This window comes from Doryrhamphus excisus, linkage group LG19 (genome assembly GCF_037039965.1).
Source record: "Doryrhamphus excisus strain RoL-2023G ecotype Guam linkage group LG19, RoL_Dexc_Guam_v1.1, whole genome shotgun sequence".
NCBI classification, from domain to species: domain Eukaryota; kingdom Metazoa; phylum Chordata; class Actinopteri; order Syngnathiformes; family Syngnathidae; genus Doryrhamphus; species Doryrhamphus excisus.
In genome coordinates this window covers 3,381,322-3,399,173 of record NC_136375.1, presented here as the reverse complement: position 1 = coordinate 3,399,173, position 17,852 = coordinate 3,381,322, and the positions used below count along the sequence as shown (strand labels likewise).

General features: G+C 40.0%; 1 protein-coding gene across 2 annotated transcripts in view; it reads left to right on the top strand.

Annotated features, from left to right (window-relative positions):
• The window catches only part of dcc (DCC netrin 1 receptor), a 278,014-nt gene that overhangs the window by 57,395 nt on the left and 202,767 nt on the right, over positions 1–17,852 (top strand). Inside the window, exon 1 of one of the 2 annotated variants that reach the window (XM_078799161.1) lies at positions 11,752–12,258. The exons of the other annotated variant lie outside the window; for it this stretch is intronic. Coding sequence (XP_078655287.1) covers positions 12,144–12,258 — 115 coding nt within the window. The 5' untranslated portion in view covers positions 11,752–12,143. Of the gene's footprint in view, positions 1–11,751; positions 12,259–17,852 lie in introns of those variants that run through there. 2 annotated transcript variants of the gene reach the window in all.

The window sequence follows — 17,852 nt, the reverse complement described above, 5'->3', positions numbered from 1 at the left end:
TACCTGAGTTTACTTTGATGACTTGCACTGAATTGAATCAGCCAGGGATGCATAGTCTGGACAGTAGCTGCTGATAGCCAGGTTAGCCAGGTTAGCCAGGCAAACGCACTTCGAAAAAGACATTGTGAAAAAAAAGTCCACCTCCCATTCCGCATGGAAGTGATATGTTTTTGCCTTTTTACTTGGTCCAGCTACTTCACTCATTTTAGTGACCATAAACTTTAGCGAGGGCTTAAAATCTGACGCAATTCGCCGACTAGCTTAGCACTTTGCATCGTTGTTTACGCATGAGCGGTGACCTAAAGGTCAAAATTCAGTTGTCATCTGACTGGTTGTCCTGTATGTCAATCAAGTAACGGGGATGGATGATAGGCTGACATCGTAAGTTCTGCTGCACTTAGAGACGTTGTTTGATTTGATTGGTCACCCGAAGGGCAACATTCAGTTGTCATCTGAATCGCTGCCCTGTATATCAATCAAGTGACGGCATTGATGCTAGGATGATATTATACGCCGCGATCGACCAGCGATCGACCAGTACCACCTCCGCGATCAACCGGTAGATCGCGATCGACTTAATGAGCACCCCTGCTCTACAGTCTCTACAGTCTACTCTACAGTCTGTGATGCAAGTGCTGTCCCACTCATTTGATTTGTATGCATCGTAACTCTGCTCTGAATTCCCGCGCGGCGTGCATTAGAAAGAGATGTATTTCTTTCGTCATGCAAACTGTGTAATCCTCACGAGAGACTTGCCACCGAAGCACACCTCAACACGGTGTGTTCTGAAAGCTGTAGTTAATACTAAAAACTAAACAGATCACTGTCATTAATAAACAATAAATATTGCAACTTGTCATTAATCCATGTTAATTTCATAACATTCATTCATTCATTCATTTTCTGCCGCTTTTCCTCACGAGGGTCGCGGGGGTGCTGGAGCCTATCCCAGCTGTCTTCGGGCGAGAGGCGGGCTACACCCTGGACTGGTCGCCAGCCAATCACAGGGCACATATAGACAAACAACCATTCACACTCACATTCATACCTATGGACAATTTGGAGTCGCCAATTAACCTAGCATGTTTTTGGAATGTGGGAGGAAACCGGAGTACCTGGAGAAAACCCACGCATGCACGGAGAGAACATGCAAACTCCACACAGAGATGGCAGAGGGTGGAATTGAAACCTGGTCACCTAGCTGTGAGGTCTGCGCGCTAACCACTCGACCACCGTGCCGCCTACTTTAACATCATTTACCAATTTAAGCCCTGCTTCAAGTTGACCATGCTCACATATGGTCCATATGTGGACCATATCATACCACGCCCATCTCTGAGTAAATTACACCCACTTTCGGTTCATGCCCCGCCTATTCCGATTACAGTACAGATGGGTGAACAGATAGAGATACAGATAGTGGTGTACTCGCTCATTCCTACTGCCTACCCCTGGAAAAAAGCCTTGCTGTGCTTACATTTGTGACGGTTGCATTTACACAAATGAACAATTCTTCACTAATAAATTTAGCTTCTGTTATGGCTATAAATGTTAAGCATACTAGTTCAGTAATGAAATGTGTCTACATCAAACACAATTAAACACTGTGTGATGATCACATGCCGGTTTATTCACATGTATTCACCCATGGGCATCAGAGTTCCAGAGTAGCAAAGGGAATTCAGAAAAACACAACATTGTGTGCTCAAACACTAGCTCAACAACTCCTAGTATCTACAGTAGTATGCTGGTAATGCTTTCTAAAAATGTCCAGTGGCTCTGTCTGTGTTCATAGATTGCCACATGACTGGTCTTTGTCAAGTGACTGACCTTGCCTTTAACTGAGCCACAAGCAGAAATAGTCATTGAGCAACAAGGACTTTGTCTTTTCAAACTTTCCACCCCTAGTCAACTATACAGTCCATTGTTTAGTGCTTAATGGTCATCTTCCTGAAAATATTTGACAGTGGTACCAAAATATACAGTGGAACCTTGTTTAGTATTATAAATCCGTTCCACTAGGTCCCACTTGAACTGAAACATACTTTAACCTAATACATTTGCATGCAAATACATGGACATGATGAATGAAAGGGATGAATGAACATTTGAGGTTACTTTTATTGAAGACCTAATTGATGTAGTGAGATCAATACAGACACCACCGTGTTTTTACATGAGTTATTTCTTAAATTTGTTGGTGATCTCACCTCAAGCTTTTCTTTTGATTATGTCAAAAGTAGGGATGAGCGAGTACACCACTACCTGTATCTGTATATGCTTCGGTATTTTTATCTGTTCACCCATCTAAATTTTCTGTATCTGTACTTGGGTCTAGGGGGAGGCGGTTGCTTTGTGTGACTGGCCAATCACAGACTGTGAAAAGTAAATACATAATGACAAAATTTACTTGTTTCGTACTCGTATCCGCCATCCCTAGAAATAAGCCAAAATGGAGCCAAAGAATGTAGTGCCAGCACCTTGACAAAAAAAGTGACAACACTGCTGAATTCAAGAAATACAGTAACTCATAGCAAAACAGGAAGGTGATGTCCGTGTTGACTGTGCTTTCACACCGTGTCTTTGGCAACAATCAATTCTTTTTCTCTTTTTAAAGCAGTGGTTCGGGCACCTTTTAAGCACTGGCACCGTTTCAAAAGTATAGATTTGGTACCCGTATTAGTTGAAATATAAACTATACCCATCTCTCTTTACATTTTAGACTCCTTGTGACCCAAATTTTTCTGTGTTTCAGGTCAACATGCTATATTATTTTTTACATACACACACACACAAGCACACACACACATACACACTGACAGTGTTTTGTCTTGATTGACGTTGCTGCTGAATATCACTATTTCCTGATTGTTTCCTGTTTTAATAATCAACACACAACCTGCTAGAGCCCCTTTGTGTGTTTGCATGTGTGTGTGTGTGTGTGTGTGCACGCTCGCACACATAGAGGAGGATTGTTTGAAGGCAATGACGGATTATAGTGAAGAAAGAGGTTCCCTTTGTCTGTTAACACCCATAAACTACCAATCTGTCAGCCTTACACTGTGTGTGTGTGTGTGTGTGTGTATGTATGTATGTGTGTGCAGTTGCTTGTGTGTGTGAGACATATTGGCTGTCCACACTGGTCTGTCTCAGGGGGCGGCAGTTGGAAAGCCTGTGGCTTCTGTCTTGATTGGTCACGGATGTCAGACACACGCACACCGCACACACACATGATTGTGAATGTGTTGTATTGTCCTCAAAGCAGCAGACGTGTCTCAGCATCTGTCAGAAACAACAAAAGTGCTCATTTAGAGTCCAATAGACAATCTGTGCGATGACGAATAAGCAATCAGCAAATTGCTTTGAATCACTGAACAAAGTCACTTTTATAATTAATCTACTTTCCATTACTACACCAATAAAACAGTATAAAAATAAGTTTACACCATCAGGCATAAAGAAAGATGTACAGTATTTGATCCCTAATAGCTAACAGCTTCGTAGCTGGTGTAGAAATCTTGTTGGTAAACACAGAGGTCAGATGTTCCCTGCAGTTGCTCGCCTCAAAGAACAATATTTGCACCTCCATGTTGGACAGTAGGGATGCTGTTGTTGGACTCATAGTCACAAATTCTCTTCATGCATGCAAATAACTCTATTTTGGTATCATGTGAGCACATCACATTCTCCCAAGCCTTGTGTGAGTAATTCAAGTGGATCTCAATCCGTTACAGTCTTACTAATGCTTTTCTCGTTGACTATTCTCCCAACTCCCTTGACATCATTAACCATCTCATCCCTTGTCATTCTGGGATGCTTCTTCATCTGTTCTTTCTCACCAAGCTGTTTCTTGATTCTATTGTAGTCCATTCCAGTATTGTGCAGGTGTGCAATATTGTCCCTGAGGTCAGTTCTTTAGTATTTCCCATGGTGGTGGAGAGGTTTGAATGGAAGAAAGTGTTTGTGTGGAAGTTGTCTTTCATTCATATAATTGAGCAGAGGAGGACAGGACTAAAAAAAACAGTATGTGGGTGTTAGAATGTTTTTTAGTTGGTAGGGGATCAGAAATGTATTTCCTTCATTAAAATACAAATTCATGTGTACCCTGCATTTATTTTTTTCTGACATTGTGTACCTGTACTAAAATAAATATATCATAACAATGATAGAGAGGATCATATACTTATTTTCCATACTACAGACCTGATCAAAATAGCTACAATTGACCTTTTGCACATTTGGATCTTAATGAGGTTGTAAGTAGAGCTACAATATGCAAAAGCAAGAAGGGGGAGTGTGACAAAAAGCACCAACCAACCAACAATTAAACTGAAATAGTATGTTTACCAGCTGATCAAAAGTGCTCAAAAAATTACAAAAAAGTATCCAAACCAGAACAAAAAAAGGTTTCTCAGTAGGACTCAGTCATGAGAAGATCCACCATGCTTGTTAATCACTTCATGAATGGTGTGCTTGATGTGAATATTTCCAGGAGGCTGCTGGGGGCATTGCATTGGTAAAGATAGCTTCACGAAGGGTGATGGCCCTTTTTAAAAACTTCCGTTGCCATCCATCCCCAAGTGTTCTCTACGGGATTTAAATCAGGGTAACATGTTGGATGGTCCATATTCCCCCTGAAGACATCTGTGGTCAAGCCAGCATTTGTGAACTGCAGCGTTGTCCTGTTGAAATACCCAACACACAGACGAGGGTCCTCATGTCATGAGGGATGCCCACTGTAACGTCTGCACATCGCCTTTTGATGACCCTGCACCACCTGAAGCTCCAGTGTTCCATCCATCCATTTTCTATATGGGTGAGATGCGGGGTACACCCTGGACTGGTTACCAGCCAGTCACAGGATAGATATAAACAAACAACCATTCACACTTACATTCACTAATCACTCATGTGCCGTGCAGCTCCAGTGTTCCACTGAATGAAAAAACACCCGAGATCATGAAGGACCCCATTCCATTGTGCTGAGTAGAAAGCATCTCAGGTGCGATCTCTTTGTCATGCCAGTAAAGTTGGAAGCCACCTGGACCATCAAGATTTATTCTTCTGTTTTGTGGCGTTGACGAAGACGAGGTCTTTTAATTTTTTTGTTTTTGAAACCCCTTTTCCTGCGGTGCCATTGTTATCGTGATTGTTATTGCACTGCAGTCGGCACCTGTAAGGGCCTTGATTTGGGTTGAGGACCGCCCAGCCAATTGGATCCACCGACTGAGCGCAGGTGTGATTTTTGGGGGTCTACCACTTGAGTTTTTTGTTCCGTAATGCTCAGGATCTTTCAAAAAATTTGAATGACTGTCATTGTGTCCAACCTCAGAAGCAATGGCCCGCTTCAAGAGGCCTTGCTTATGCAGTTCGATGAATCAACCATGTTCAAGAAGCAAATGCTATTTAGCTTTAGCCATCAGGAGGGCCTGACCGTGAATGCCTGACAGAAAATTAGAATTTTGAGCAGATTTTTATAGCCTGTGATCTAGTTCCAAATGTTTTTTGTCTCCCTCTTCTTGCTTTTGCACATTGTAGGTCTACTTAGAACCTCATTAAGGTCCAAATGTACAAAATGCATATTCTAGCAATTTTTGGTCTTAAAATTTTGATCAGGTCTGTACAAGTCTGTATAAGCGGTGCACAAGCATGTACACCGCACTGACCATTCGACACTGTCTAGCAGTAGTGTCGAGATGTGAGTGAAAATAAGATGTCAGGGGACAAAATTCTTGTCTGTCTGCAGCAGCATCCTCCATTGTGTGGCACAGACTCTTGGGGCTCAGTGTGCTCGCTGTCAGATCAGGGACACGGGTCCAAAAAGACTCAAAGTTTAAGAATCGGGGAAGGAACAAGGAATGCATCAGTAAGAAAGTGTAAGTGTAAGTGAAAGAGTAAGTGAAGAGGATACAAAGGGTCACTGTGACTTCCGCTTAGCTTTTTCAAATGAATAAGATTCTTTACATTGAATCAACTTGATTTACCATGCTGTCGTATGGCTCAATGCTGTGCTACACATGAATAGGGAACATAGCCTGACTTATGTCAACAAATTTAGGTCATTATCTTAGAAAAGTCACGGCCCAGCTACTGAACCTTATTGGATTGTGTACTAACAGTGTAGGAAAATATTTGTCATCAATTGTCAAACAAGTACAATTGTGCTGAACAACAAGGTTGAACAACAATTCATTTACCATGAACAATCTAACAATAAAATACGAAACATTGCACAGCTTTGACACCAACTACTAGAAGAGAAACTAAACTAAAACTAAACTAATCTAAACTAATTTGTAAAACCTCAATGGCTTCGGTTTAGACAACTTGCCGCAGGCCACACCCAATCGATGCCAGTGTGTTTGATTACTTCCCTACCAAACCTGTTGCTGTTCGACTTTTCTTGCATGTTTGAACAGACATAAACAGACGTTTCGCCTGTCTGTCACTGGCTGTACTTTATATTGGCGGCAGCTAGTTAGCAGATACAGATAATTTAGATGGGTGAACAGTTACAGATACAGATAGTGGTGTACTTGACCATCACTAGTCTGTACAGAACAGCTAGATTAATGAATATTATCAGTTTCTCTAGTATATAAAAATTGGGTGGATCACAAAAAACTTGACAGAAAATAATTTAAAAGCACTGCTTCAAATAATAACAAATGGCCACACAGATTATGGATTTTTTCACTGGAAATCTGCTTGGTAAATAAAGTAGTGTTCAATTTAAATGTTGTCAGTCATAAATAATACTAAGTCATAAAAAAAGACAATACACACAAATAATCCATTGCCAGGGGCCTTTGGAATCGTGTAACAGCTCCCCTGGCCAATAGCATTACAATGGGACTGTTAACTCCTTGAATCCCAGCCATTTTTCTAAAGCCGTCCCTCTGGGTACCGGCCATTTTTATGATTTTGACTGATTTTTCAAGGCACACAGAGTATTGTGTTGGTGGGCTACATAGACATGGTATATAGCAAAGGAAAGATTAGACTTTCATCTTTCATCAGGAAAAAGGGTTAGATTCTACCTTTTCCCGTTCTTTAGTAATCAGCAGTTGAACATAGGTACATTTCAGCAAAATATCAGTTCTCGGCAAAAAACATGAAAAACTTGGCCCAAATTTTGCCATATATATTTAGCCAAAATATCTAAACAATGATTCCACAACATAAACATCACAACAAAAGTTGTTTTTACATTATATATATATATATATATATATATATATATTACAGATATAACACCCTGAACTGTTTACAGTTTTCACATTTCCAACTGAACTGCATAAAAATTTTCCTTCAATGCATAATCTCTAGGAATGAGGGAGTACACCACTGAAATTGATGCGGATTGATCAGAAGTTGATATATGTATTGTTTATTCTTCAGCTTTATGTGTCCTGTGTATGCATGTGAGTGGTGCTTGAGACTTTATCATGTAATTATTTTTAATGAGTTGTGTGAAGTTAGGAAAACAAGTGGGAATAAACTGTCCGCCTTGTTGACTGTATTTTTCTCACTGCACCGCATTCAGTACTACAAGCAGCAGTCCAACTAACTTTACATTACCAGCTAAACCAGCCGAAGCAAGCAGATGAAAAACAACAAAACACCGTCAGTGACTGATGCATGATCGTATCTGTTGTCCTGTGAAATGCGCCGTGAATTTTATGAAACACGTTTAAGATTGCAAGGTAGAAGAAGAAACCCTAATAAAGTGGAGCCATTGTGACAAATGGCGAGCCAATTGCACTGTGTACGTGAATGAGGACCCACTGACCTCCTTTGTGGCTGCTGTTTGCAGAGTCAGTCTAGGGGCGGTCGCTGTGTGTGACTGGCCAATTACAGAGTGTGAAGAGTGAATACATAATGAGCATTTTGTTCAAACATAAATATGGATAATGACAAAATATACTCGCTTCATACTCTTTTCCATCAAAAATGCATTATTTGTAAGGGATATTTGTTTAAATGAGTATCCGGCTCATCCCGAGAGTTCACAGTGGGTGTGGTCCAGCGGTTGTATTCAAGCACATGTTATGATGTAAAAGGATGGCTCCCATCTAAACTCAACAAGTCGTATATTCTGACATATCCATTATTTTACACAGCTCAAATATTATCCACTATGGTAGTTTAACTACCATAGTGGTAGTTTAACTACTAAAAATATAAACTATATAACTGTATGTAGGTTTTATTTAAGTGTTTTTTTTTTCTCAACAGTGATGATCTATATCGTTTAGCGCTGCTGGGAGGACAGTTTTTGTAAAAAAAAATGCTGGAAAGCACATGTTACTGTAGTAGCACTATGGCCCACCCACATAGTAGTTAATATGTAGTAGTAATGTTAGTATTATACATCATACGTTGGTATTGTATTGTCTGTTTTTATCCACCTATTGTGTTGCTGTGTGTGTGTGTAGTTCTTTTGACACCAGGAGTAGGAATTGTGTGTGACGGGGCGATGCTCCATGCTTCGTGGCCAATATGGTATGCCTCACACAGGTACAGTACAATTGAGTAACATATATTGGCTCAAACGTGACATAACACAATGATGACGCGACACAATAAACTTTGAATTATAATCTTAATTATATTTTTTCTTAGAAAAATGTAAAAATGATTTAATATTGTTTGATATTTACTAGCACAATTATCAATCAACAAAATTAATTACTGTGACAGGCCTACACATTATCTTCTTAAATGAAGATGAAAGTAAAAACACTATTCACTTTTATTGAAAGCATATTTAAATCACTGATGGAGGGGTCGGCCATACTATAAAATCTCACCAAGGGTGCCACATTGAGAAGCACCAGTTGTTTTTTATGGTTTAAAATGCTCTCTTTTTGCTTTCGAATGTCATTAATTTCATTCAACTTGTCATTCTTGTCAGTCAACTCAAAGTGAGCTGAATGTAGCTGAATGTTGGCACCACATGCAATTCAATTAAAATGGTGCTAATTAAAGAAGCGACTGACAGATAGCCAGAAAGTATTTAGTATGGTTCCCTTTAGATGATAAAAGACACAGCAGAATACTGAATGCTCATTCAGCTTGCACAACATCGTGCCATGATGACCACTGTCCCTTTACAAGGCAGCAGTCATTTTCCCGCAAGCGTGACTCATTTACATAAATTATTTATGCATAAGAGCCAGAGAGCACATCTTATTTGCATTTCACTCTCTACATGTGTTTTTGTTTGCTGAGTAAATAGGGTCAAGTCTTAACATTTTGCATGTATTCTCATTACATGCGAAAAGGCCAATGCATGCGAAATCATGGACCAGGGGAAATAAATATGCAGGCAAACACTGACACTAAACACTTTAACGTGGGCGACACACTTGCATGGTTAGAAATGGTAGAAATTTACAGATGTGTTTCGTGTTTACACTATGCACAGCAAACACTTGAATATCAGCAAGATGAAATACTTGAAAACAAAGTTCATATGTATAATATATATGTGTGTGTGTGTGTGTGTGTGTGTGTGTGTGAACCCTGCCTCTCGCCCAAAGACAGCTGAGATAGGCTCCAGCACGCCCATGACCCTAGTGAGGATAAGCGGTAGAAAATGAATGAATTAATGAATAATTAGGGCTGTCAAATCATTAAAACATTTGATTGCAGTTAATCACATATTTGTCAAAATTTAATGAATTTAATTGCAGATAGGAATAAGTGTTTAAGTAAAATAAGAAGGGGAATTCCATGTGCAACTACGACAATATTTACATCAAATGCCAGCTGATGTAAAGAGATATCAATTTCAGAACTATGGGCCATTATTTAAAACAATACAGTCAGCAAGCATATTTTTATGCTATTTTTCTTTATTACTAGCATATTAGCATATTACAGTGTTAGCTCAGTTTTGCCTCAATGCACGTTTCCTTCTTGAAATGTACAAATGAAAATACCTAAAACATGCGGCAATAGTCATAAAATATTAAAACATTAATCAAAACTGCAAACTCAATGTAATTTCATTTCTCTTTCAAAACACAAAAATACATAGATATTACAGTTTATATTATTTTATTACAATATTGTAACTATTAATTAGATATTAGACAAATTTTTAATGTTTAATGCAAGTTGCGATTAGTCCTACTTTTTTGAACGCACCATCTACCATTCTCAAACATCTGTTTGTAAACCTCAAGCTGAAATGAACTTGAGTTCTGCAGCAGGACAATGATCCACAACACACCAGCAAGTTGACCTCTGAATGGCTGATGAAAAACAAAATGAAGACATTGGAGCGGCCGAGTCAAAGTCCTGACCCAAATCATATTGAGATGCTGTGGCATGACCGTTTATGCTGTCTACCGCATAAACACGCAGACACACACGGTCACAAGAATCATTCATTCATTCATTTTCTACCGCTTATCCTCACGAGGGTCGCCGGGGGTGCTGGAGCCTATCCCAGCTGTCTTCAGGCGAGAGGCGGGGTACACCCTGGACTGGTGTCACAAGAATCACAAGAAGCAAAAACAGACTATGATAATGATGACTGATTATTATTGGTGTGCATGTGTTTGGGTGTGGCTACATAGGTTAGGAGAGCTCAGATGTTACATTAAAGAAGGGATTATGGGAATTATAATTCAATGAGACGCAGTCGGCAGCTGACAGGTGAAACTTGTTAATGAAAGCTTAATGCTAAACTGCTAAACAAACACACATGCACACACACACACACACACAACAATGTTGTCCAGCTGGTGTCTGAGCTCAGTCCAGATGGGACTCTGGTTGGGAAATATGTGTAACAGCAGGCTAGTGGTCTGTTTTGTCATGCAACACCTGAGCAGTTGTAATCAGTATCTGTTGGTGCCCAGCCATGAATGACTTTTTATTAATTTATTTATTTATATTGCTGAAAAACACTGTTTTTGCAGCACAATACCATAGCTTTTGATGTTAGAACTTAAAGATGACCAATTATGCTTTTTCCACTTTTCTGACCTAAAAATGTAGTTACAATGTATTATACTCCTGTTAAACTATGCAAAAGTTTCACATAATGAGGTTTGCACATTTGGAAGTGAGCCCTGAAAGATGGGATGGCCCAAAACGGCCGGTTTCATACTGCTAGAAATGCCTGGAAAGGGAAAGGCACAGTTGTGTCACGTCCGGGCTTGCAGGTTTAGCAGTACGTTTAGCAGAATGCAGAGAGCAGGGCCGAAAGTGCGGATAAAATGAATCTTTTATTGCGAATGGCAGCAGCAGGATACAAAACCCACCAAACAAACCAAACCAACGACAATTCACAATGAACAGAAAGAGCACACACCTGAACTAAATAGGGATAATGAAACTAGAAGCAGGTGCGTGAAACGAGCAGGAGCAAGGAAAACGGAAGGGAACAACAAAGGAAGTGGTTACCAAAATAAGGGCATGGAAACTGGAACAGAGGCAAAGAAGAAGAGAGAGCTTTCACGAGGGGGTGAAGCCCGCTCGTGACAGCTGTCAACCAAACTGTTTTATGAACATGGGCCAGTATGCAGCTGGACGGGCCGACAAACTTGCTGAAGCTGTGCACCTTTCCAACGTTACTTGGACGTGTGGAGAGTCAGAAGGGCAAGCAGTAAATAACAGTTTATCAGTGTCCTAACTGTGTTTATCTTGTGTAAGTCATTGCGCAAAAGCGCTTGTCTGTGTAGCGTTATTGCATAGAGGAAGCGTGGCCGTTAATAGCCTTTTCCCGCCACAATTAGTGGCTCTACACAAGTTTTTTTACACACTGGTGTACAAAGCACAAAGCACATTAGACGTTACCGATGCTAAAGTGCTAAAGACTTACCATTCAAATCAAAATCAAATCAAAGTTTATTTATGTAGGACCTTACGACATCCTGATCATGCCCAAGGTGCTACAAGAGTAAAAGTTACAGAAAAATAAGAGAAAGATCAAATCAAATAAGATAAAAACACTAAAACAAAATAAAATAAATATGCACAGACAGACTCACATCTAAAAAAAAGCTATAATCATCATGTGTCAAAAGCCAGCCTAAATAAATTTGTTTTTAATTGAGATTTAAAAACGGACAGTTCTATTATAGGCCTTAAAGAGGGTGGGAGGGAGCGCCAAAGCTTGGGGGCAAATGCAGAAAAACTGTGATCCCCCCATCTTTTGTATTTCATCCACGGGACCAGTGTTGTGTGTTGAGAGGAGCGCAAGTCTCTGGAGTGGTGACGGACAGTTAAAATCTCATCCAGGTATGCTGGAGCGAGGTCATTGATGGCCTTGAACACAAATAAAAGAACTTTAAAATGGATTCTATTTTGTGCCGGGAGCCAATGGAGAGAGCAAAGGATTAGAGTGATGTGGGTGTGTTTTGGAGAAGTAGTAAGATGTGGAGGAGGGACTGATTTACACCAATGTAGAGGGGATTGCAGTAATCAGGCCTGGGGCTGATGAAGGCATGAATTGCTTTTCCAAGGTCTGCTTTGGTTAGAAAGAGCTTCACCTTTGCCAGGAGCCTTAGGTGGAAGAAAAACTAGCTCTGACCACAGAACTAACCTGTTTATCAAATTTAAGACTGCTGTCAAATAACACGCCCACATTTTTAATGACAGGAGCAAACGGAGAGAAAGGAGTGCTAAAATTGGGTTGGTTGTGCGGTGCATCAGGGGTAAAAACAATGTACTCTGTTTTTCCTTCATTTAAGTGAAGGAAGTTCTGAGACAACCATTATTTGATGTCACAGAGGCAGCGATGGAGGGGATCTAATGACTTCTTGTCACTGAGCATTACCAGAAGGTAGAGCTGTACATAATCTGCATAAAAATGAAAATGCATATTGTGCCTGGAGATTCATTCACTCATTCATTCATTTTCTACTGCTTTTCCTCACGTGGGTCGCGAGGGTGCTGGAGCCTATCCCAGCTGTTTTCAGGCGAGAGGTGAATGGAGATGATTGATCCTAATAGTAGCATGTATACTGAAAATAAAGTTGGTCCAAGGATGGAACCGTGGGGTACGCCAGAGGAGAGGGGAGATGTTTTGGAAGAAAAGTAATTGCTGAAAAAGTCCTGTTTGGGAGATATTGCATGAACCATTGGAGAACAGACCCACATAGGTTCAAGGCGGTGTGTGATAAGTATAAGAAGCTGCTGTAAGATCTAAAAGCACCAACACAATATTTGACAGATATGACTGGAGTGGTAACGTCTTGCATGTATAACTTCTAGAGGACAGTTGGTGGGGTTTAACAGTTGAACTTTTTAAGAAGAGAAGTTGAAATTGGCTCAAAGTTCTCAAAGATGTGTTTTACGGGGCAGCAAGGGAGATCAGGAGCTGAGATCTTTGGAATGGATTTTCCAATTGAAACCTTGTACTTAAAAAAACAGTTGAAATATATTACACCTTTTCAGAAAGATCATTATAAACAGCAGTGACCGGATTAATGACAGAATTACTGTAATTGTCATTACTCATCCCACCTCATCGTACCTCATCGCACCTCATCGCACTGCACCTGGGAACCAGGGATGTCCAAAGTGTGGCCCACGGGCCGTTTGTGACCACATGGGCCTGTGAACAACATATTGTAAAAAAAGTAACTAAGAAAAAAATGAAAGTTGCAGAAGAGTTTATACTAAAAACTAATAGGTCTGACACATCACTTACAAACATACACAGTAAACATATAGCTGTATAATAAACAATAAATATAGCAACTTCTCATCAACCCATGTTAATTTCAGACTAAAAATAATATACCAATTTAAGCCACACACCTTTCCGACTAACCACACCCACATCCGATTCCTGCCCTGCCCATTGTCGAGAACAATCACACCCACTTCTGTAATGCCCTGCCCATTCTGAGTATAGATCATTTAGACGACGGGTGAATAGACACGGATACAGATAGTGATTTAGTCGCTCATCCCTACTACTGAGCTAACTTGCTAGCCTCTCCAATTTACTTATTCTAAAGTTACGATTTCAAAGAGAGTGGAGCAGGATAACAAATTAGACAAAAACTTCCAACATTTACTCACTCGACCTCAGTCACGGTTCGACTTCTATCTCAGTAGCCAGTTAATGTAACATCAAGTCTCATGACATTACGAATGCCTAGATACCAGAATACGACATAAAACTTGTCTTTCAATATTTTTTACTATTAATATGAGATTTCTTGCCAGTTTTTCTCTTTGATTTTTTTTTCCCGTGGTTGAGTTGGCACATGTACACACAAACACACACACCCCAGAGTCTTAATATGGTCTTCTTCCAGGCTCTGGCCCATGATGGGAGAGTTTGGCTGTTGTCCACATTTGTGTTCACATCAAACTCCAGGATAGCTTTATAGCTTACCATGCCTCCATCAATGTACATAATATATTCAGTGCCTGATTTTAGTGCTAGACCAGCAATGTGAATGATTATGAAAGAAACATACCACAGTGTCCCACTGTTTGTTTCAATATTGTTTAAAAACCCCTTCAATGAGCGGGATGGGGCCCCTTTAAACAGTGTGTTTCATTTGCAGCCACAAGGCTACATAGTTGCATCAGTACATCTGTAGTCCAAACCATGCTGTACTGAACTGATTTAAGCAATGCAGCTAGAAAGGAGTGGTTCACCTTTTTCGCTTTGTAATGGGAGATGCATTATGTTACCATTAGTGTTGGTGTTCCCTGTCAGGTCACCTGATGAGATTAGGATCAAGGCTAATTACAGTTTTCTGGGGCTGTAATGGCATACTGCCTTTCAGGTACGCATGTACATGTTTTTCCTCCAGCCCATTTGTGACAAGCTATTGGACCTGTACTCTGTACATTATTCACATGATGACAAAATGGAATTGCATTTTGTCTCACCCCTTTGTAGACATGATAATATATATGGAACATTTACAATTTCACACCAAACTGTTTTATGAAAATGGGTCAGTATGCAGTTGGATGAGCCGACAAACTTGCTGAAGCCCTACACCTTTCCAATGTTACTTGGTCGTGTGGAAGAGTCAGAAGAGCCAGCAGTAAGTAATAATTTATCAGTGTCCTAATTGTGTTAATGTCGGTCATGAAACAATGCTTGTCTGTGTAGCACCACTTTTTTGTTCCGTAATGCTCAGGATCTTTTTTTTTTTTTTTAGAATGACTGTATTACTCCGTCCAACCTCAGCAGCAATGGCATGCTGCGAGCGGCCTTGCTTATGCAGCGCAACAATCCGGCCACTTTCAAGAAGAGAAAGTTTAAGCTTTCTGCCTGACAGAAAATTTGAATTTTTAGCAGATTTTGGCTTTTACAGCCTGTGGTCCTAAACTTTTGATCAGGCATTTATTTAATTCCGTTATTATTACAAGTCCCAAAAGTCTTGCTTTTGCATATTGTAAGTCTATATGTATGTATATATATATATATATATATATATATATATATATATATATATATATATATATATGTGTATATATATATACACACACATGTGTATATGTATGTTTCAGTCTGAAAGAAGAAGAGTGGTGTTTAGCAGACAGAAAGTGATAACATCAAATTGCAGGACAACTAGGACAAGGACACACTGAGGAAGTGTGTATGTGTATGTTGTGTGTCTGTGCGTGCAAGTGTCTGAGTGTGAGACCAGTGGGAGTCACTGGAGATAGAGCTGTCTGGATAGTGATTTACAGAGAGAGAGAGAGTAGGGGGTACGACTGAAAGGGAATCAATAAGAACAAAAGAAAAGAAAAGAAGAGAGAGATGGGGGGGTGAAAAAAGGGAAGGAGGTAAGTGTGGATAGATTCGGACTTAAGTAACCATCAGGTTGGGGGAAGACCACCCTTTGTCTGGGGCCATGCCAAGAACGTATCTTAGCATTCACACAATTATAGCTAAATCCTGTGTTACTCACATGCATAGAACACACAAATGGCATAAAATGCTGTACTAAAACTAAATACTATAATTGAATAAGACAGCAACCTTTCCATTTCAATAAAAAGACAACTATGCTGCTCTTTATTACTGTCACTTAATAGGACTTGATCATTTAACATGCTCAAACAGAGGGACCTGGAAGTTATGTGTACGTAGTGTTGAAGAGTTAAATGATTTCCAGTTGTCATTGAATGTGCCGAGTATGACTGAGTATGATTGTAGTTGATTTTTGCTGATGTTGTTTTGGTGTAGCCTGGCCAGCAGTAGCCTGTTTTTGCAATGAAGAGATTGTTGATGAACCGCTCGTCATCCAGGTAGATAAAACAATACCTTTTATATCCATGTGGATATGTGGCTGCGCATGAGCCACACATCAAGCCAGAGTTACTAAAGGGTTTAAAATACATCAAATGACTACGATGTCTTGTATTCTTTATGATATGACTTAAAATACTGTACACTACTTTTTAAAATTTTACCAAACACATTAGGTGAATTTGAACATAGAATCGGATCGGTACCGCCAATCTATCCAGAACCTTCTCGGAAATGCACATCCTTTGCGCTCACAGTGCAGCAATGTTTATGTCTGTAAAAACACTGAAATGCAAGTGATGTCGTCAATTTGCATCGATTTGTCGCCACGTTTCAGACGCTTTGCATCCATACTGTATTAACATGTCAAATTTGTGTGGTAATGTGAACGACGACATGAAATATCATATTTAAAAAAAAAATCTGATTTGTGCACCGTACCCTGCAGTTTAAAGTAGCCTCACTTTCAATGGGAAGAGTTGAATATTGAATTATAGAAAATGGCTAGCATTGTCACCCGGGATGGACTCTACTGCTCTACTGGAACTGCTACTCCTCCGCATTGAGAGGAGCCAGATGAGGTCGCTTGGGCAACTGGTTAGGATGCCCTCTAGATGCCTCCTTGGGGAGGTGTTCAGGGCACGTCCAACCGGTAGAAGACCTTGACGAAGATCCAGCCACGTTAGAGAGACTATGTCTACAAACTGGCCTGGGAATGGCTCGCGATCTGCCTGGAGGAGCAGTGTCTGAGGAGAAAGAAGTCCGGGACTCCCTGCTTGGGCTCCTGCCCCCACCACCGTGGATAAGCAGTAGAAGATGGATGGATGGATGGATGGATGGATGAAATGTCCTGAATAGGCTGAGCATTCTGATGTTTGAACTGCTTCTGAAATATAAAAAAACAGAGAAATTTGAAATGTTGGAATGGAAAAATGGAGATTGTCGAAATGGGTAAACATGTTCAATGATTACTTGAGGACCAGCAACCATCGATTTGGGAGACCACAAATCTACCACCTGAGTCAGGTCACCCTGTAAATAAACAAAATGTAACAGTAAAATGACAATCCACCAGCAGTGGGCACCAAATGAGTTGCCCATTGATTTTCAACAGGGAAAGTGTCCCAAAAAATATGAAGTTACAGTAAATATGAGATTTCCTGATAAGTCCTGATAGTTGGCCAACATTTCCTAAATGAGCTGAACTTTTTGATTTTGTATTGGTTTGATTCGGTTGAGAAATGTGCAATGAGTTAATAGACAAAACCAACCACGTATACTTATTTACCAAAGTCAAATATAAAGTCATTTATAAACTGATTTCATAGTTTGGTCTGGCTGTAGAGTTCAATAAATATATCTAAATGACGGACTGCTCATATCTTTGCAAGAGGGTAAACATGCAAAAAGAATCTAACACCAATTTTCAAGATCTCTGATATAACTCATAAATAATTCACAGACTTGGGGTTATGGGAAGTTGGAACCATGACTTGAAGCTTTTGCATATATGTATAATAGTTCTTAAAATTCAATTTAACTCTCATGATGATGATACAACATCTACGTGGGGGTGAGTGTTAATGTTTTGCGACCCCAGTAG